Here is a 22046-nt window from a genome sequence, read left to right as displayed (position 1 = left end):
CTTCTGTCGCCCTGCTCTCTGCCCTGATCTCCTGCTCTCACCCCAAATCTCTCCTGCCCTTCCCCACAGTGCAAGCCCGTGGTTTTAACCCGCGGGCTTAAAGTGGGTTAAAACCATGGGCTTGCGAAGACAAAAAGAGAAGTTTCCTGCTCTGCTGGGCACGGAGGGCCAGCACATGCGCAGACCATCTAAAGATGGTCGGGATCACTATAGAGCAATCTGAGCACTCGGTTGGGGGTGTGATTCCGATCGCCCTCATTTGCATGAGGGCGATTCGTGAATCTGCCCCCCCCCCCCCCGGACATGGATTGGATCTGATCTGTGCCCTTAGTGAATCTAGCCCATTATTCCTCAGTCCTCATCCTTCCACATTTCTTCCGCTTTCTTTTGTATCCCTCTCTACCACATCTTTAACTTGGCCTTTTCGTCTCCTTCCCCCTGCCTCTTTCTCCCCCTTCCCTTCCTTTCTCTCCCCACTTTCTGTCTCCAAGCACTTCCCCCTAATGCCACAGACTCTGTTCCTTGCTTCTTTCTCATTTTCCTCAGCACTCGCCCCTTTCCCTTTTCTGCTGCCCATCTCAACATCGTCTCCCTGCTTCTGTCCCTTTTCTCCATTATTCAATTCATAGTAACATAGTAGATGACGGCAGATAAAGACCCGAATGGTCCATCCAGTCTGCCCAACCTGATTCAATATTAATTTTTTAATTTTTTTTTTTCTTTTTAGCTATTTCTGGGCAAGAATCCAAAGCTCTACCCGGAACTGTGCTTGGGTTCCAACTGCCGAAATCTCCGTTAAAACCTACTCCAGCCCATCTACACCCTCCCAGCCTTTGAAGCCCTCCCCAGCCCATCCTCTACCAAATGGCCATATTCAGACACAGACCGTGCAAGTCTGCTCAGTACTGGCCTTAGTTCTTCAATAATTACTATTTATTGTATTAAAAATCCCTCCTTTATCTTGGTACAAAGATCACCAGGCTTAACCTCTGAGTTTGTCCTAAGGTAACTAGTTTTCCAGGTTCTGCCGTTACATATCAGTGATACCTGGATAACTGCTGGCTCCCACCTTGTATCCAAATATTCAGGGCCAGTGCCTAGACAGGGGCTGACACTGAATTTCTAGGTCCAATTTAGTAGGCAGAAATGCTGACCGCTGCTGGACGATTACTACCCCCATAAAGTCCACTTACTTATTTACAGGTTCTAGGAGAGGTGGTATTGGGGTGTCATGACGTTTTACTATCAAAATCTTGAGGTGGGGTCAGGGTTAATTGACAGGGACACAAGGCTGAACATTTGCTTAGGGCGTCTAATGCTCTTGTAGCAGCAGACCTATCTTTATGGATAGAAGCCAGGACTTGGATTCAGTATATGATCTTTGCATAAACAGGAGAGAGAGCCTGGGCTTTACCCTTAGAAATCTTTCTTTTCTGCAGGACTGTCACACTGCTACTTTGCAACTGGCCACCAGGTGGCACTCAAGCAACTGTGTTAGATACCCAGGGTTTGCCATTCATAGTTTAATGCAAAATGATTACTCTCTGCAAAGCAGCTAATACAGTGCAGAGACAGGACTGTCACCACGCAGCATCACCAAGCTGCCTCTTATGGCAGGTTCCTGAGATCTCTGGCACTGCGTCCTGTGTCCCCCTCAGACAGTCTCTCTCAAATGTCAAGTTAATGAGTTTATTCGATGCTGATGACTCCTGGAGGGTCTCGATGAAGCAGCACAGGTTGTCCACTGTAAGCTGAGGTGAAAAGCAGAGAGGAAACACAGGCGCGGCTTCACCAGCCACAAACCATGAGCAGTGGCCTGGTGACATAAGCTTCATGGCTGTGTTTCTGTTCTTGAGGTGAGGGCGTGCTTATTCTTATCAGCAATTTCTTTCAGGGTAAGACAGCCAGCATCTCTCTGGTCTAGGTGCATGTCCCCCTTTCCCCATCAATGCCATATACTTTTATTAATTTAGGTTTCCCTTCCTGTTATCAGTCAATCAGACATAAGTCCATTTGAGAAATGTAGTACAGTATTTATATTCTCATGACTGATGGTCATTTTCCTCTCTCTGGAAGGCCTAAGACAAATTCACCTCTTTGAGGCTGCTTCCAATGTCCAACTCCTCTCACCTTGGGTTCTGCATCCCCCACCTCTATATGTTGTGTCTGCCTGTCCAAGTTAGATTGTAAGCTCTTCCGAGCAGGGACCATCTATAAATGCCAGCCCACTTCTTTGAGACTGCTTCCAACTCCTAACGCCTCTCACCTTGGGTTCTGCATCCCCACCCCTATATGTTGTGTCTGCCTGTCCAAGTTAAGATTGTATGCTCTTCCAAGCTGGGAGATGTCAAAATGTACAGCTCCCTTCAGCGCTATATAAGTGATAAGTCGTAGTAGTACTGGTCCTGCTTTAGAGCCACAGTGTATGAAATAATTCTTTAGATAGGTAATTCCTCAGTAAGAGAGACTTTTGGGCGGGCAGAACCTCTTAACTTCAGATCAATAGCCAGTGTCTAGCACCAGAATATAAAATGAGGCAGAAAAATGGATTGGAATGAGGTAATGTGCAAAGGTGTGCCTGGAATTTTACACCAAGGCCAAGAACTCAAAGACCTTGGTCTGACTTCAGTTGCTGTTTAGCGACTGCCAAGCAGGAGCAGCTAGAGCACACGGTCACCTGTTGTTTAAGGGAAATTAGACTCACTTCTGAGCCTCATAGCTGTCAGTTCTGGATCCCAGGATCTTGCGCAGGTTGTCTGCCACCACCATGCTCTGGAAGGTCTCTGTGGCAAAGTAATACGCCAGTGGGTCCAATACCGTATTGAAGCACGCAGCCAGCAGCACCCAGTGGTAGATGTAATCCACACAGTGGCGTTCAAGAGTGCCAGTAAGGTACAGCACCAGCACAGCATGGTAAGGCAGGAAACACAGCAGAAAGATGGCCACGTTGGCCACAACCATGCGACGAATCTTGATGCTGTTAATTAGTTCTGTCTGCGCAGCTATGCTTTTCTGGATAGCCCGTACGAGGGCCCAGGAACAAGCTGCCATGATGACCAAAGGGAAGGTGAAGCCGATGCTTAAGGAGGCAACGACAGGGCCTGGTCTGGTGACAAACTGCAGAGGGCAGTCGAAGCACTTGCCGCACGTGTCGCGGGGCATGTTAAAGAAATAAGCAGGAATGCTGGAACTAATACTGAGGACCCAAACGCCAAGGCAGATGACTCTGGCTTTCTTCCGCACACGCTTGATCCATGGGCTCATGGGAAAGCACACGGCCATGCACCGGTCCCAGCTTATGCACGTCAACAAGAAAATGCTGGTGTACATATTCACCAGCAGCACCAGCCCCACCAGTTCACAGACCAAACTGTGTAGTTGAGCCCTTTTGCTGTAATAGTATATCCGGATGGGGAGCAAGGCCACCAGGAGAAGGTCAGAAAAGGCTAGGTTCTTCATGTAAACCATGATGATGGAGCGGATCCGGAGGCAGTGGAAGAAGACATAGAGGGCTGCCAGGTTCAGGGTGAGGCCCAAGGTGAAAATCAGGGAGTAGAAGCCGACAAAAAGAGGGTCCCGGACTGAGGTGCTACCGTTGGGGCTGCTGGCGTTTGCATTGCAGGACATCGTGGCATGAACGTGGAGACCCTGGAAAGAGATGAGAAAAGAATGTATGAAGGTAGAGGTCTGACATCCAGCAGTCTACACACTTAGAGGGAAATTCTATAAACGGCGCCCTACCTAAATTAATTGGGAAGAATAATAATAACTTTATTTTTATATACCGCAAACAGTTCAGAGCGGTTTACAGAGGAAGAGACTGTGTATACAGACAGCGCTATTACAAAAAACTGTCAAAATTGGTAAGGTCCGACTTTAGTGCAGGAAGAGGCGGTCGGAGCATACAGCGAGTGATTTCCTTCACTCTCCGGCACTCCGGCTGCTCTCTCCTGCCTCTCCCGCTGCCCTCTCTGGTCTCCCCCACGAAAAACCGAATTCGCGGTTTTTCAAGATTCACGGGGGTTCCTGGAATGGAACCCCTGCGAATATCGGAGGAGTACTTATGAGGTTTGAGAATATATCCCCTCTTCTACGAAACTGCGCTAGCGGTTTTTAGCGCAGAGAGACGCGCTGAATGGCCCATGCTGCTCTCGACACTCATTGAGTTGGGAGCAGTGCGGGCCATTCAGCGCGGCTCTATGCGCTAAAAACCGCTAGCTCGGTTTCGTAGAAGAGGGGAGATAATTGAAAAATGGCATTTACGTCTTGTTCAAAAACGAGAGAGACTAGAAACTTCATTCTTTCTGAAGTCTCAGATACTGTAGATTCTAGGAGATCCATAACATTTAAAGGTCCATCAGTATTTAAATTAAATTGCTCAGTCTCTGGATTTACTCCTGTTCCTTTTTTTGATGGCAAATCATATACAGTAAAACCTTGGATTGCAAGTAACTTGGTTTGCAAGTGTTTTGCAAGCAAAACATTTTATTAAATTTTAACTTGATAAACAAGCAAAGTCTTGCAATACGAGTACATACGGTATATACACGTCACATCACCACAACTGAGCCGATGGTTCTTCTCTCTCTGACGCTACGGGAGGGTAGTGACTGTTCTAAACGAGCGAGGTTTTGCAATTACAAGTACGCGTAGTATTTTGTATTAAAGGTTTTGGGTTGTGGAACGAATTGTCTGAGTTTCCATTATTTCTTATGGAGAAATTCGCTTAGATATACGAGTGCTTTGGATTACAAGCATGCTTCTGGAACGAATTACAGTAAAACCTTGAATTGCAAGCAACTTGGCTTGCAAGCGTTTTGCAAGACAAGCAAAACATTTTATTAAATTTTAACTTGATATACAAGCAACATCTTGCAATACAAGTACATACAGTATACACGCATCACAACTGAGCCGATGGTGGTTCTCTCTCCGACGCTGCGGGAGTGTAGTGACTGTTCTAAATGAGCGAAGTCTTGCAATACGAGTACATACAGTATACACGCGTCACATCATCACAACTGAGCCGATGGTTTTTCTCTCCGATGCTACAGGAGTGTAGTGACTGTTCTAAATGAGCGAGGTCTTGCAATAGGAGGACATACAGTATACACGCGTCACATCATCACAACTGAGCCGATGACTCTTCTCTCTCTGACGCTGCGGGAGTGTAGTGACTGTTCTAAATGAGCGAAGTCTTGCAATAGGAGGACATACAGTATACACGCGTCACATCATCACAACTGAGCCGATGACTCTTCTCTCTCTGACGCTATGGGAGTGTAGTGACTGTTCTAAATGAACGAGGTCATGCAATACAAGTACATTTTGTATTAAAGGTTTTGGGTTGTGGAACGAATCGTCTGAGTTTCCATTATTTCTTATGGAGAAATTTGCTTTGATATACGAGTCCTTTGGATTACAAGTATGTTCCTGGAACGAATTATGATCGCAAACCCAAGTTTTACTGTATTCTTTTTATTGGTGGCATAGCTTCAGGGGAAAACTTTTAATCCAAATAATTTAAATCATTTTTATTGAGTACATATAATATTAACAATATGAAACATATAAAATTTAACAAGACATGCTTAATAAAAATATGAATATCAAATATAAACTCAATCAATTTTCAATGACAAACATCAAGCCCGGGCGACACTCTATTTACGTCACCCTTGTAAATGTGTTGTGCATTATTTCTCTCAAAAGTATCCCCCTCTTCTACGAAACCGTAATAGCGGTTTGTAGCGCAGAGAGAGCACAGAGAGCCACGTTGAATGGCCCGCGTTGCTCCCGATGCTCATTGAGTCCCTATGAGTGTCGGGAGCAGCGCGGGGCCATTCGGCGCGGCTCCCCATGCTAGAAACTGCTAGCGCAGTTTCGTAGAAGAGGGGGTATGTCTTCTTCGAACTCTACCGCGACTGGAAAAGGAAAAAGATAACATTTAAGCACGTAAGCCCTAAATTAAAGTATTGTAATGGTGGCCTGACTTCGACCAGATTAGTCTTGTTTCTTCGTTTTAAGATCCTGTTATGTTAAATCTTGGATCCCATTTTGACCGAGGGCTTGAGCTGAATTTAAGCATGTACAATTTCTCACTTAATTTGCTTTCTGTACAAGTTTATACTTGATAGTGTTAAATTGAAAATTATTTTTTTTTAAAAAAAAACCCATCAATCCCACCCTACCAACCTCCTCCCCCACCCATGTAATTCCCATTCAATATCCCCTCCCAGAACTGCATTAAAATAAAAATAAATAAATATGATACGCGTTAGATATTTTTTTTTAACATTTCAACGGGAGAAACCCCCTGTGTTCTAGGAAAATTCAAAAGACGTTAAAGTTCTCTAAGGGCTTCTTTTACTAAGGTGTGTTAGGGCCTTAACGCACGGAATACGCACGCTAGACCTTAACGCCAGCGTTATTCTAGAAGCGTACCATACAGCTTAGCGCACGGTAATTTTGTGCATGCGCTAAAAACGCTAGCGTACCTTAGTATAAGGAGTCCTAAGTGCTCCACTTTTCTATTTAACTGATTTTTTTTTTTTATCCCTTATGTGTCCTGAAGATAAGATTTTCTAACTGGAACAGCTTTTAACCTGACCAGCTGTGTGACTGCAGCTCGAGGAAATGGTAAAACCAGAGGACATAATTTGAGGTTGAGGGGTGGTAGATTCAGGGGCAATGTTAGGAAATTCTACTTTACGGAGAGGGTGGTGGATGCCTGGAATGCGCTCCCGAGAGAGGTGGTGGAGAGTAAAACTGTGACTGAGTTCAAAGAAGCGTGGGATGAACACAGAAGATTTAGAATCAGAAAATGATATTAAATATTGAACTAGGCCAGTTACTGGGCAGACTTGCACGGTCTGTGTCTGTATATGGCCGTTTGGTGGAGGATGGGCTGGGGAGGGCTTCAATGGCTGGGAGGGTGTAGATGGGCTGGAGTTAAGTCTTAACAGAGATTTTGGCAGTTGGAACCCAAGCACAGTACCGGGTAAAGCTTTGGATTCTCGCCCAGAAATAGCTAAGAAGAAAAAAAAAAAAAATTTAAATTGAATCAGGTTGGGCAGGCTGGATGGACCATTCGGGTCTTTATCTGCCGTCATCTACTATGTTACTATGAGGAGGGACCCTGACTTCTGCATACGAGCATTAGGGTGCACTGATTAGGGTGCCGGCTGCAACACTCTTATCAAATCCAAGAGCGCTTTTTGCTGCCAAACCCGGTCAGTTTTGCACCACCAGCTTGAGGGTGAGCTAGGAAATGCAGCTCGGTCTGGGACGGAGCTTGAGGGGAAGATACTGATCTCTGTGCACACGTTTCTGTTTCACAGAAGTGGCAGATGTTGTGCTAAGAGATCGACCGCAACACTAATAGCAGAAGCCGGGCATCTTGCACTGGGCTTCAGCCCCAGGTGACCGCAGCGTGCATTCTTTGGGTAAGATGTCCCACAGCATGAGAGACAGCTCTCGCACCCCCCCCCCTCCCATCTCCACACGTCGACATATTTTCTCAGTTTGAGTATTATGACCTTACTGATGGTGTTTCTAAACTGCAAGATGCAGCTTTTCTTGTCATCACGTAGCTACTTAGAGCAGGGCAGTGAAGCTGTGCTGATTGTTATCATTTAGCCTTGCATGAATACAGCACAGACAGCTGAAGAACAGATCTTCACCAGAAAAACATTGGGGAATTATTCAGCCATCAATTGTCAGAGTTGTTGGTTTTTTGGGGGTTTTTTTAAACGCTGGCTTCTGCCAGCTAAATGGTATCTGGATAATCAGTGGTGATACCAGCACAGCATATTTAGCCAGTTGGCAGTGTGCCAGGAATTACCCATGTAACACCAGCACTCAGTGGTGGTAGCCAGATAACTTACTGGTTAATTCTGGATAGTCTTTCTGCTGTCCTAAGATAACTGGATAGTTCTTTGAGAACAACCTCCCGGCTCCACCTTGACTCCTGGACCATACCGAGATGGAATCACACTCTGTGCAACCTCCCTTCCTCCCCCCTCACTGCGTCACAGCCAAGAGTAGAGGACGGACAGGAAGCGAGTTGACCATCTCACCGGCCCTGTACCCTTTGCAGCCGCGCTGCTCACCGCGAGCCCTCTCTGCTAGGGCAGGGGTAGGCAATTCCGGTCCTAGAGAGCCAGAGTCAGGTCAGGTTTTCAGGATATCCGCAATAAATATGCATGAGATAGATTTGCATCTCAAGGATGCAATGAATGCAAATCCATCTCGTACATATTCATTGTGGATATCCTGAAAACCTGACCTGCCTCCGGCTCTCGAGGACCTTGTACTAGGGTAACCAGGTTATCCATTCCAGAAGGGAAACTTTTTGCCAGTTCCGGATTTCTGCCCATCTCACCCCAGTGCTTTATGGGACCTTTAGCACTGATTTTGGTGGATAGAATCATGGACTACACTGCTTTGGGAGGTAATTTTAAAACCAGGACTGGCCAAAAAGTCTCTTCTGGAATGGGTAACCTGGTCACCCTAGTCACCGTGACTCGACTTTACCCCCGAACTGCCGTGGCACCCACAATAGTCTCCCTGGATTTTCAGCAAGATTGTCCATTTATGTGGTTCCGAAAATCTGGGGATCACCCAGTCAATAGCAAATAACCAGGCAGGAGCTTCTCCCACCCAGTTGTTTCCCACTGAATATCAGTCCCATTGAATATAAGGGCATTGGCAGATAAGACTGCGAAGGCCCATCCGGTCTGCTGTCTGGCTTTCTCGGTTTTATGGAAATTTTGGCCCATTAAAAAAAAATATTTTGATGCATTCTCATTCCGTTTTGCTAGTACAATCTTCCATATTGAGCATGCTTGATTACTGTAATATGATCTACTTGAAAACTTATAAGAAAACTTTTAAAAGACTTCAAATCATTCAAAATTCAGCAGTTCGGTTGATTTATGTTTTGAAAAAATGGGGAGCATATTAGTCTCTATTTAAAAAAAAAAATTACATTGGTTGCCAATGGAGGCAAGAGTTCTTTTTAAATTTGCTTGTACAGTGGAACCTTGGTTTACGAGCATAATTCGTTCCAGAAGCATGCTTGTAAACCAAATTTCTCGTATATCAAAGCAAGTTTCCCCATAGGAAGAAAGGGAAACTCACTTGACTGGTTCCACCTCCCCTTCCCCTCCCCCATGGCCACTGGCGCTGCTCCACCCCACCACATCCCCAAAAGACCACCCCACCCACGAGGCCACTGGTGCATTTTCACATCCCCGCCGCCCACAAACACCGCCCCCCCCCTGTGAACCGGCATCACCTACCTCGTGAACGCTCGCCCCCCCTGTGTGAACCGGCATCTCCCGCCCGCCCAAACTGAAGGCTTACCCCCAATCTGGCACCGGCACGCAACACCAACCCACAGGAGGTGCCGGCACCTGAATATCGTGCTGCTTGCCGGACTGGGCCTTGAGCATCTGCGCATGCTCAAGGCCTACTGGCTCCCACCTCTCTCTGAGATTCTCGGAGAGAGCGAGAGCCAGAAGGCCTTGAGCATGCGCAGATGCTCAAGGCCCAGTCCGGCAAGCAACACGATCTTTGGGCACCGGCACCTCCTGTGGGTTGGTGCTGCGTGCTGGTGCCAGATTGGGGGTAAGCCTTCAGTTTGGGCACGCGGGGGATGCCGGTTCACGTGGGGGGGGCGTTCGCGAGGGTGGTTGATGCAGGCAGGAGGGGTGATGCTGGTTCAGGAGTGGGGGGACTCGCAAATCAAGTCAATGCTCGGCTTGCGAGTCACGATTTGCGAAAATGTTTTGCTCGTCTTGCAAATCACTCGCAAACCACGTTACTCGCAAACCGGGGTTTGACTATATTTGTTTTAAATCACTATTTGGTATGGCACCTGAGTACCTGATCTCGCATTTTTCTGTCTGGACTGCTCCAAAAGACCTACACGTCGCATCCATCTGTTTACTTACCCGACATTAAAAACCTGTCGCTATAAAAGATTTTTTGGATAGAACTCTTGCCTTTCAAGCAGGCACAATGAATAACTGGTCGGCCAACTTTTTAATACCTGCTTCTCCTTCTTATACTTTTAGAAAATTGGTAAAAACGCAGCTGTTTGATCGATTTATATCATAAGGTTTTATCGGTTTTAACTTCATTCTCCTCTCTTAATGTATTTCTGTTTAATTTCATTTTTATTCATTGTATTTTTTTTTACCGATTGCCCAGTACTTCTTGTTGTAAACCGCCTTGAACTATTACAGCTTTGGCGGTATATAAGAATAAATTATTATTATTATTAACTCATTTATTCATATGGCGAGGGATTGCCCAGTTATACAATCATACTGAACTACGGTGTTTCAATATTATCAACATGGTCATTGGAGAACAAATCCAATTAGCACGAGAATTAGCAAGAGGATTGTGAAAAATTGCACGAGGACCTTGGGAGACTGGGCGTCAAACTAGCAGATGTTTATTGTGAGCAAGTGCAAAGTGATGCTTATGGGAAAGAGGAACCCGAACTATAGCTACGTGAAACTGCCCAGGAAAGGATTTAGGTTTCACTGGGTTGGTTTGTTTTTTTAAAAAAATTATTTATTGCAATTTAAAATAACTTCACAAGATACCTCTTGTTTAAGTAAATCAGATGAAAATTATTCTAACAAGAACCAATTATAAAAGAAAACTTAAGTCTTTCTTAGACCACAATTAAAAAGAAGAAGAATAATAAGAGTGTGGAGTAATTAAAATATGGCAAAATTTAATGTATAGGTTGCAGCCTATACATGGGTTTTACAAACCCGTTTATGGGGTGCGGCCTAGTTAAATGGGGCGGCCTATGCAGAAATTTTCAATCATCCCCCCACCCCTGGTACCTTTTTCAATCATCCCTCCCCTCTCCCGTACCTTTTTTGGAGCCCCCTCGCTGGAAGGCGGATGGCGCACGGCCCGAATCTCCAGCGTTGCAGGGCAGGCAGCCACGATTTCTTCAGCATCTGGTCTGCTTGCTGAGTGGCTGACGTCAGTTCTCGTGAGTCCTGCTGGCGGCACACTGACTAAAACACGCAAGAAAAATGCACGCAGACAAATGCGCTCTCGGTCAAACGCGCTTAGGTCTACAAACACATGCAGGTGTACAATGCGCAAGACAATTGCACGCAAGGCAAACACGCTAAGACCAATACCTGCAACAGACAAAGTCATGCCAAGATAGAAGGGCGTTTTATATCACTACACCCTTTGGAGGTAGGCTCCAAAGGGTGGTGGTGAACGGCACCCCCTCCGAAATGACGGAGGTGATTAGTGGAGTACCACAGGGCTCAGTCTTGGGCCCAATCCTATTCAACATCTTTATAAGAGACTTGGCAGAAGGGCTTCGAGGTAAAATAACATTATTCGCCGATGACGCCAAACTGAGTAATGTAGTGGGCAAATGCACAACAGACGAAGATTCAGTGCCCGACAACATGATGCACGACCTACTCCTACTGGAGCGCCGGTCTAGGACCTGGCAACTCAACTTCAATGCCAAAAAATGCAAAGTTATGCACCTGGGCAGCCAGAATCCATGCAAGTCTTATACCCTTAATGGCGAGATCCTAGCAAAAACGGTAGCAGAACGAGACTTGGGGGTAATCGTCAGTGAGGACATGAAGTCTGCCAATCAAGTGGAGCAGGCTTCGTCCAAGGCAAGACAAATCATGGGCTGCATACGAAGGGGTTTCGTCAGCCGTAAGGCGGAAGTCATTATGCCATTGTATAGATCCATGGTGAGGCCCCACCTGGAATACTGTGTGCAATTCTGGAGGCCGCATTATCGCAAGGATGTGCTGAGACTGGAGTCGGTGCAAAGAATGGCCACCCGGATGGTCTCGGGACTCAAGGATCTACCATACGAAAAACGGCTTGACAAATTACAGCTATACTCGCTCGAGGAGCGCAGAGAGAGGGGGGACATGATCGAGACGTTCAAGTATCTTACGGGCCGCATCGAGGCGGAGGAAGATATCTTCTTTTTCAAGGGTCCCACGACAACAAGAGGGCATCCGTTGAAAATCAGGGGCGGGAAACTACGAGGTGACACCAGGAAATTCTTTTTCACCGAAAGAGTGGTTGATCGCTGGAATAGTCTTCCACTACAGGTGATTGAGGCCAGCAGCGTGCCTGATTTTAAGGCCAAATGGGATCGGCACATGGGATCTATTCACAGGGCAAAGGTAAGGGAGGGACATTAAGGTGGGCAGACTAGATGGGCCTGGGCCCTTATCTGCCGTCTATTTCTATGTTTCTATGTTACATAGAAAATGTGCGCATGTAACCATAGTATCGGAAAATGCACTCAGGTAACTCAGGGCAACAGAAAACGCGCATTCCAACGGACATTTCAGTTTGTGAGTGCGCATACACATTTGCCTCGCGTGAACGCCATGCTCACTGTTTGCGCGCATATAAGCGAGGTAGGCGCACGCATATTTCCGGTACGCCATTTGTGCGGACATTTCAGTTTGTGCATGCGCATACACGTTTTACATTCGTGTGCATAATGTAATGTAATGTAATGTAATTTATTTCTTATATACCGCTACATCCGTTAGGTTCTAAGCGGTTTACAGAAAATATACATTAAGATTAGAAATAAGAAAGGTACTTGAAAAATTCCCTTACTGTCCCGAAGGCTCACAATCTAACTAAAGTACCTGGAGGGTAATAGTGAAGTGAAAAGTAGAGTTAGAGGAAAAATAAAAATAAAATAAACATTTTAACAAGACAGCATTGATCTAAATACTTTGGAAGGTAGAAGAGAGGAGAGAAAGGAATAGAAGCAGAAGGGGGAGCCGTTGAACAGTAGAATTCTGCAGCATCCACTATCTCCTCCTCTCCCTATTGGCTAAGGCTCTTAACATTTGCATATCTTCTTCCCATTGGCTAAGGCTCTTTGCCTGCATTGTGATGTCATAGAGCTTTATGGTTATAGAAACCTAGAAACATGATGGCAGATGAAGGCCAAATGGTCCATGTAATGTAATGTAATGTAATGTAATGTAATTTATTTCTTATATACCGCTACATCCGTTAGGTTCTAAGCGGTTTACAGAAAATATACATTAAGATTAGAAATAAGAAAGGTACTTGAAAAATTCCCTTACTGTCCCGAAGGCTCACAATCTAACTAAAGTACCTGGAGGGTAATAGAGAAGTGAAAAGTAGAGTTAGAGGAAAAATAAAAATAAAATAAACATTTTAACAAGACAGCATTGATCTAAATACTTTGGAAGGTAGAAGAGAGGAGAGAAAGGAATAGAAGCAGAAGGGGGCGCCGTTGAACAGTAGAATTCTGGAGAAATTTAAATGATAGAAATAGAACAAAACAAAGACAAAAGGCAAAACAATAGATAAGATTAAAGATAAATCATAAGCTGGAAAGAAAAATAAAATAAAACTTTGTCTTCAATCCACGGTTTCAGCGTCAGTGATGAAGTGGAGCAAGTAAGTTTAGGAGGAGCGATTGACGTTTCCAGAAAGGGCTTCTTCAGGGAAGAGACTTAGCAGACAGTCCCAGGATGCCTATGTCTCCTCCCCTGCGATGTTCTCCCATCCATGCATTCCCTCCCAGACACACTGCCCGTGCCCCAGCCGCTCCAAGGAGGCTGCCCCAGATGAGGCCCACGGTGAATGCAGGATTCTCTCCTCTGCGGGAAAGCCGCCCACTATCACCCTACGTTTTGTCATGCAATTGTTTGCGCTGAGTTGCTCTGCGCGCGATTGTGTTGCTCGCATTTGACCGTCCATGCTATTGTCTTGCATGCAATTGACCTGCGTACTATTGTGTTTGGCGTGAGTGTCTTGTGTGCGATTGTCTTGCATGCATTTGACCAGCCACCCCTGCCGGCCAGAGGGAGTAGCCTTCGTACACAAGGCAAGGAGGGGCGGGGTTGTTGGGGGCACAACTGCTGCGGCAGGAGGGAGTGGGCATCCCTCCTGCTAAGCTTAAGCTAGATTCTGTGCCCCTAAGCTCCAGGGACAGGCAGTGGCTTTCCCCAGCTCTACCTTCGTAGCAGTTTGTGGGCTTTTTCTTCAAGGAATTTCTTCAAGCCCTTTTTTTTCTTTAAATCCTGCTGCATTAACTGCTTTTACCACAACTTCCAGCAACAAGTTACAGAGCTTAGTTATGCTTTGAGTGAAAGAAAATGTTTACTGATTTGCATAGCAACTTCATGGTGTTTCCCCTCATCTTTGTACTTTTTGAAAGATTCGCCTGTTCTGTTCCACTAGTAGTGCCTCGTCACAGAAATACTTTGCTGGTAACAGGGCGAAAAGCTAAATATTGGGGTGGGGGGGGGTCAAAGTGACATTTTTACACATCATACCTTACTTTCCAATAATTATTGGAAGTAATACGAATGTTTGAAATAGCTGTATCCTGTTTCCTGAGGCATGTAATGTGTAAATGAGTTTAATAAAAATGGAATTATAAAAAATACCTTGCTGTCCTCCTATTATTAAGGGCCCTTTTTACAAAGCCACGGTAATAGGGTTGTCCCCAGACATGTCCCCATGTTCGGATGTCCCTAGACATGTCTTCCTTTTCGTGGACAAGTCCGGGGGTCCGGACAGCTTTTCAAAACCCGTCACTTTGTCTGGATTTTGAAAAAGCTTCCAGCCAGCAGCAACGAGCGAACATGTTGAAGGGGGCGGGGCTGGGGGGCGGAACAGAATGGAGTGGAACTGGGCGGGCCTGGGGGGGGCGGGGCCATTCGTTCCGGAAAATCTGGCAACCCTACACAGCAGCCATGCTGCCGCGGTAAACCCACCAAAGCCCATAGGAATCGACCGGGCTTCAGCGCATTTACCGCAGCAGCATCACTGCCGTGAATTTATAAAAGGGGCCTAAAGTAGCAATGTAAAACATCAGGGCCTTCTATGATTAACAAGAAACCTCTCCAGCTCCCGGTCAAACCACCGTTATGATTGATATCATCATTCAACAAATTCCTCTACGTGGGAAAAGAGTCTGGATTCTCTACAGGACTTGTCAAAATCTCAATCTATTGGTTAGAGACTGAACCTCCTAGTTTTTGGCATTGGAGGAACCAACTACATTGTTTATTGTTATTTGAGGTTTTGGGAGGTTCGTCAATCTCCTAGACAAACTTGTCTCTTTATGCTAATTTGGGACCCCTATATTCATAAACTTTCACCTAGAGCGAGAAGTTTGATTCTTAATGACTTGCATTAAAACTTTTGATCTTTTCGTGGTATCCCAATCTGTCACCTTCCAACCTGGGGGGGGGGAGGGAAGGAAGGAGGGAGGGGGGAGGGAATGGGGGGATGTGGGGATAGGGTTGGTTATGTACAAAAATTTTGGGAGGAATGATAGTATTTCATACAATATTTTGATTGGAATCTTTCAATTTGTGTTATCAATTTTTATGAATGTCTATTTGTAAGAATATTTATTCTTAATTATGATGGGAATAGCCATACATATGATAACACATAATTGGAAGAATTATGATCGACTTAACTTTCCTTTCTGGTGGGTGAACTTATGCTCTAGTTACAAATATGAAAAAATTAATGCTGAAATTTTGGGGCATAGTAAGGTATTTAACTTGGTGTGGGGCCCATTGGCATCTCTTTTATTTTTGTCTGATTTCCTTACACATCCAGGGTGGGAATGGGGTATTATTTTAAATAAGAGTGGGTTATTGGAAGAAGAATTGCATTTTTATTATTGATTAAATAAAGGGCCAGGAGGAAAATATTATTTTCAATTATATGTAAGTTCAAAGTGCTTTTCTTGATTTGTTATATGTTCAGCTTCATATGTAATGCACTGTTACTGTAGGGTCATGAAAGGGTTAACTGTTGTTTAAAATATTGCTCTGGCCTACATAGCTGAAGAAAGTTTACAATCTATTGACTTCATCTGCCTAAAATGTATGTCCCTGCCTTACCACATTGTAAGCTGAATAGATAAGAGTTTGAGCCATGATGTACCCTGCCCTTCTGTACATTTAACATTTAGATCTGTAAGAGTTAGATAAGTGACCTGCTAGGACCAATAATAATTGTAGAAAGTTATAGAAGTAACAAATGAAAATTGTAGTTTTTGCATATATTAGTTTGCGAAAAGGGCATAAAAGTCCGTGTATTTCCTGTTTCTGACACTCTAGTAGGCAGGCTATTAACTGCACTAGAGTCCGGTGTACCGTAATAAATTTCTTGTACTTTCTTCACGCCTCTGACTTTGTGTGTCCAAGTGACCTTTCATTACTACTTGAAAATCAGTACATTTATATATATATATACATATATATATATAAATGTATTGATTCAATAAATCCTGAATCTCCAGTTCTGTACCCAGACTCTATTTCCCAACAACAGAACTGTTCACTTTCACGGATTGTCACACAAAAATATTCAAATTGTGATGATTATTTCAGGAATAGGCCACATTCCTTCCTTTGCCCGATGCTTTGTTTAACACGCAAAAAAATCGGATCTTTCTAATCAAAATACAACCCACGTATCAGTTAATTATAGCAATAAAAGGGTTAAAGGATATTTAACAACTACTCTGTCTTACAATATTCGGCTTAGAATGCCATCAAATTTTACAATACTAACTCTCTGCTCAATTATCTTTCTTTTCTTTTGCAAACAAATACACGAGGACAAGTGTAAAGTGATGCATGTTGGTAATAAAAATCCCATGCACAAATACAGGATGTCCGGGGCGGTACTTGGAGAGACCTCCCAGGAAAGGGACTTGGGAGTTCTGATCGACAAGTCGATGAATCCGTCCGCACAATGTGCGGCGGCGGCGAAAAGGGAGAACAGAATGCTAGGAATGATAAAGAAGGGGATCACGAACAGATTGGAGAAGGTTATCATGCCATTGTACCGGGCCATGGTGCGCCCTCACCCGGAGTATTGCGTCCAGCACAGGTCGCCATACATGAAGAAGGACACGGTACTACTCGAAAGGGTCCAGAGAAGAGCAACTAAGATGGTTAAGGGGCTGGAAGAGATGTCGTACAGTGAGAGATTGGAGAAACTGGGCCTCTTCTCCCTTGAAAAGAGGAGACTGAGAGGGGACATGATCGAAACATTCAAAATACTGAAGGGAATAGACTTAGCAGATAAAGACAGGTTGTTCACCCTCTCCAAGGTAGAGAGAACAAGAGGGCACTCTCTGAAGTTAAAAGGGGATAGATTCCGTACAAATGTAAGGAAGTTCTTCTTCAGCCAGAGAGTGGTAAAAAACTGGAATGCTCTTCCAGAGGCTGTTATAGGGGAAAACACCCTTCAGGGATTCAAGACAAAGTAGATAAAGACAGGTTGTTCACCCTCTCCAAGGTAGGGAGAATGAGAGGGCACTCTCTAAAGTTAAAAGGGAATAGATTCCGTACAAACGTAAGGATGTTCTTTTTCACCCAGAGAGTGGTAGAAAACTGGAATGCTCTTCTGGAGTCTGTCATAGGGGAAAACACCCTAAGTTAGACAAGTTCCTGCTGAACAAGGACGTATGCACCATGGCCCGGTACAGCGATATGATGACCTTCTCCGATCTGTTCGTGATCCCCTTCTTTGTCCTCGCTTATCTCATGTGGCAAACTGCCACTCCAACGTTGGTTCTGTTATCATAAATGACCCCCGACCTTCATCGGGGGGATATTATTGTTGCTGAGTGAAATCATTGCATCATATCCAGCACGCTGATGCTGCGAACGCTTAGAGGCGGATGCTTAAAGCAGATGGGCTTTTTGTAAGTGTGATAATATTACAAAACGTGGAGACCACTTGTCATCGGCATTTTTATTTTGGGTGCAGTGATGGAGTGAGGCGCTGGTGCCCCTCACCCTCACCCTGAGTGCCCTTGAGTGGAGGGAAGGCAAAAGGGTTCGGAGTTCTTCTTTGTCTTGAGGTGAGGATCTGGTTTAGGCGGTTGTTTAGATAGGGGGGGCGGAGGTGTTTAATGCTTTGAATAATAGACAGTAGAATTTGAATTGAATTCGTGCTTGCATAGGTAGACAGTGAGAGTCTAGGAAGGCAGTTGTAATATGATCATATTTTCTCAGGGAGTAGATCAGTCTGAGGGCAGTGTTTTGTATAGTCTGAAGTTGTTTTATCATGTTGGCAGGACAAGGTAGAAAGAGGGAATTGCAATAGTCCAGTAGACCTAAGACTAGGGATTGGACAATTAGCCTGAATTGCTCTGGGTCGAAGAATTTTCTTATTTTACGTAGATTTCTCATAATTAAAAAAGCTTTCTGGGATGTCTTATTGATTTGGGACTGCATTGTGCAGCATCTGTCTATTGTTACTCCTAGGAGTTTGAGTTCGGGCTGTATTGGGTATTTGGTGTTTTTAATTTTCAGTTCTGTAATGGTGGGAGTTTTGGCCTTTACGAGCAGAAGGAATTTTGTTTTATCTGAGTTTAGTTTCAGTTTGTAGTCTACCATTCATTTTTCCACTGCATCTAGGGTTATTTCCAGTTTTGCTGTAGTGGTGGGCTCTGATGGGTCGAAGGGGAGGAATATGGTGATGTCGTCTGCATAGCTGAAGGATGTAACATTTAAGTTATCTAAAGTGGCTCCAAGGGAGGAAATAAAGAGGTTGAAGAGCGTAGGTGATAGAGGTGATCCTTATGGAACTCCGCATGGGTTGTACCATGGTTCTGACTTGATATTATTGGACTTTACCCTGTAGGTTCTTGATTTGAGGAATCCTTGGAACCAATTGTAGACCTTGCCTGAGATCCCAATGACGTCAAGTATCTGTAGCAGTATGGAGTGGTCGACCAGGTCAAATGCTGTGGAGAGGTCAAGTTACATTAGCATCATCTTTTTGCCTTTGCTAATTTGCTGTCGAGCTGTGTCTAGTAGTGTTACAAGCAGTGTTCCCTCTAAGCGGGCGGGTGTTGTGAGCAAACTTTTTTCACCGTGAGCCAAAAATATCGGGCGCCAGCAAGTTATGAGCCAACTCGCCCGATTCTCCTCTCGCCGCCCTGCCATCTGCCGTACGCCTCTTCCGATTGTGCGCTGTGACGAGAAACGTGTGCGCTGCGATGTAATATTTTGTGCGCCAGCGCAGCTTAGCGGGAACACTGGTTCAAATGGTTTTATTTATTTCCCCAAATTTATTTTTGTTATACGCATTGAAAATATTTGATATTGCGTTTAAATCAAAATCTCAATAAACTTGAAACGAGTGCCCGTGAGATTGTGGGAGGGTTAAATACTCAAAACTTAGAAGTTTTTGCTACGCCAGCTTTCTGGTATCTTTACATACAGTGGCGTACCTAGCATATGTAACATCCGGGGCCCATCATTTTTTGGCACCCCCCCCATCTGTAAGAAAAACATGATTTTTAGTAACAAACCACACGTCACACATGAGTACCTAGGAAAAGGCAGCATCTTACATATTGCAGTGAGCAGTACATCAATACACCCATTGTAAAACTAAACAAGCCAGACCAGCACAGATCAATCCTACACCGTCAATCCTAACAGAAAACACACAGAACACAGAAAACACCTTCGCCTAGTAAGGAATATGTAATCACAAACTAACCCCTCCCTCTTTTACAAAACTGTAGTGTGGATTTTAGCTACGGAGGTAACAGCTCTGATGCTCATAAAATTCTGAGCATCAGAGCTGCTACCACCAAGGCTGGTGCTAAAAACGCTTCACAGTTTTGTAAAAGGGGGGATAAAATAAAAATACATAGACAAAGGTTAAATTGAACCAGCAAGAAGCTGGACTCTGCATACAATGCTTCACAGAAACAGTGACACATGTCTCCTAAAGCAATAAATAAATAGAAATTTTTTTCTACCTTTGTCTTCTGTGGTTTCTCCTTTCCTCATCTTCTTGTAACTCTCTTCCTTCCATCCACTGTCTGCCGTCTCTCTTCCCCTATATGGCATCTTCTCTCCTTCTATGCCCCTTCCAGAAACTGTATGCCTCCCCCTTCCATCTCTCCTTTCACCCCATTGGTCTGGCATCTCTCTCCTCGCCTTCCCTCTCCCACACCTCTCCTCATAGTCTGGTATCTCCCCTTCCCTGATTCTCTGGCATCTCTCTCCTTTCCTTTTCTTCCATCTTTCGTTCCCCCTCCATGCTCTCACATCTCCCCCTTCCTTTTCCCTTAGACTGGCATACCTTCCTCCTACGCTCCAAGCCCTGGCATCTCCTTTAATTCCCTCCCTCATCTTCCTTCTCCCTCCAGCTGGGTACCGCAACACTCTTCCCTGCAGCTCTGCACTTCCCCACAATTGCCATGCTTCGGTTCCTCTTCTTCCTTCCTTCCTCCCCCCCCCCCCCCCGCGGGACCCTGCGGCACCATCAACTCTTACTACCTCTAATGTCGGCCCTGCAGCTCCAGACTTCCTCGCACCTTCTCCCCTCCCCCTTTGGATCGCTATTATTTTAAATGTTATAGCCGCAGAGCTGTATCCATCAGTGGAGATGTCTAACCTCGGCCTGCCCCGGAACTCTTACTGCAGCAGCCGCCCGTCTAGGCAGGAACAGGAAGTCACTGTTGCAGTAAGAGTTCCGGGGCAGGCCGAGGTTAGACATCTCCACTGATGGATACAGCTCTGCGGCTATAACATTTAAAATAATAGCGATCCAAAGGGGGAGGGGAGAAGGTGCGAGGAAGTCTGGAGCTGCAGGGCCGACATTAGAGGGAGTAAGAGTTGATGGTGCCGCAGGGTCCCGCGGGGGGGGGGGGGGGAGGAAGGAAGGAAGAAGAGGAACCGAAGCATGGCAATTGTGGGGAAGTGCAGAGCTGCAGGAGCTGTTATAGCCTCCCCTTACCTTTGCGACGCGTGTGTGCGCTGTGAAGAGAAACTTGTGCGCTGCGATATAATATTTTGTGCGTGAGCGCAGGCCAACGCAGCTTAGCGGGAACACTGGTTACAAGTAGTGTTTCTGTGCTGTGGTTGGTTCGAAATCCCGATTGTGAGGGGTAAAGTAGGTTATGGTCTTCCAAGTAGTTGGTGAGGTATTGTGCAACTAGACCTTCTATTATTTTAACGTATATTGGTATTGAAGCGATTGGTCTATAGTTGGAGGAGTTATCTATTGGGCCTTTGTGGTCTTTCATGATTAGGGTGATTATGATCTCTCCAAGGTCTTGAGGGAATTGACGTTCTGTTAATGTAGTTTGAATCCATCAGCGAAGGGCCTCAAAAGTAAGAAATATTGTGGCCATTGTCTTTCCTATCAAGCAGCTTACTCTGATAAAGTTTTCCGATTATTACTATTTAGCTCTACGTCTTATGAACATTTTAGAAAACTGCTGAAAACCTTTCTTTTCTCTAAATTTTTGACCAATTAGATCCCTCTGTACTTCATATCATTCCTTGTATTTTTTCATGGCATAATCGTTTGTTAACCGCATTGAACTCATGGCTATGCGGTCTAGAAATTGGTTATTATGTTATGTTATGAAACTTACCAAACCATGAGGGAGAACGGTATAGAAAATTGAAAGATAGTGCTATAAATATTATACTGTACTCTAGAACACCATTATACCTGCTACTAAGAAACTAGAACAAGCTGGACTGCTACAGATTCCTACACGGACTTTGCATGCTAACAGAATCCTTCACCTCAGCCGCAGATGCAGAACATGGACTGATCCTCATCTAATGCAAAATAGGATACCACCAGGAACACAGGGACAGCTGAAGAGAAGACCCTTTGGAAGGCACCCTGCAAATTGATGCATACAAAACATGAATATACTTCTGCCTCCGTATTCGCAGTGATAGGGGATTAACAGAACCGCAAATACAGAAAAAACGCAAATAACTTTTTTCTTATGTTATTCGGTGTTTTCTATTCAAAACCATCGTGAATATGGTGAAACCGTGAATAATAAGGTGGGAGGCCTGGGCTGTTCCTGAAGGAGAGGCAAAACACAGTGAAGAAAATGCTGGGAATCGGCGATTTTCTCTGTAAACGCTTGGAATCGGCGATTTCTCTATGCAAGCTGATGTAATTGGGGGGGGGGGGGAAGGGAGGAGCCA

At 44.9% G+C, this 22046-nt stretch overlaps 1 protein-coding gene across 1 annotated transcript; it reads right to left on the bottom strand.

The window, feature by feature from the left end:
- Positions 1-1041: 1041 nt before the first annotated feature.
- Positions 1042-19905, bottom strand: LOC117349859 (lysophosphatidic acid receptor 6-like). Its single transcript, XM_033923492.1, has 2 exons — positions 19844-19905; positions 1042-3648 (listed from the first exon to the last, which is right to left on the bottom strand). Exon 2 carries the CDS (start codon positions 3625-3627, stop codon positions 2701-2703), a length of 927 nt encoding a protein of 308 aa, XP_033779383.1. The 5' UTR covers positions 3628-3648; positions 19844-19905; the 3' UTR covers positions 1042-2700.
- Positions 19906-22046: the final 2141 nt, after the last annotated feature.

Source organism: Geotrypetes seraphini, chromosome 16 (genome assembly GCF_902459505.1).
Source record: "Geotrypetes seraphini chromosome 16, aGeoSer1.1, whole genome shotgun sequence".
Lineage (NCBI taxonomy): Eukaryota > Metazoa > Chordata > Amphibia > Gymnophiona > Dermophiidae > Geotrypetes > Geotrypetes seraphini.
The sequence above is the reverse complement of the archived record's forward strand: the minus strand, read 5'-3'. Positions and strand labels throughout refer to the sequence as shown.

Coding starts and splice junctions, on each gene's coding strand:
- LOC117349859 (XM_033923492.1), bottom strand. CDS start 3,627: ATGTCCTGCAATGCAAACGCCAGCAGCCCCAACGGTAGCACCTCAGTC.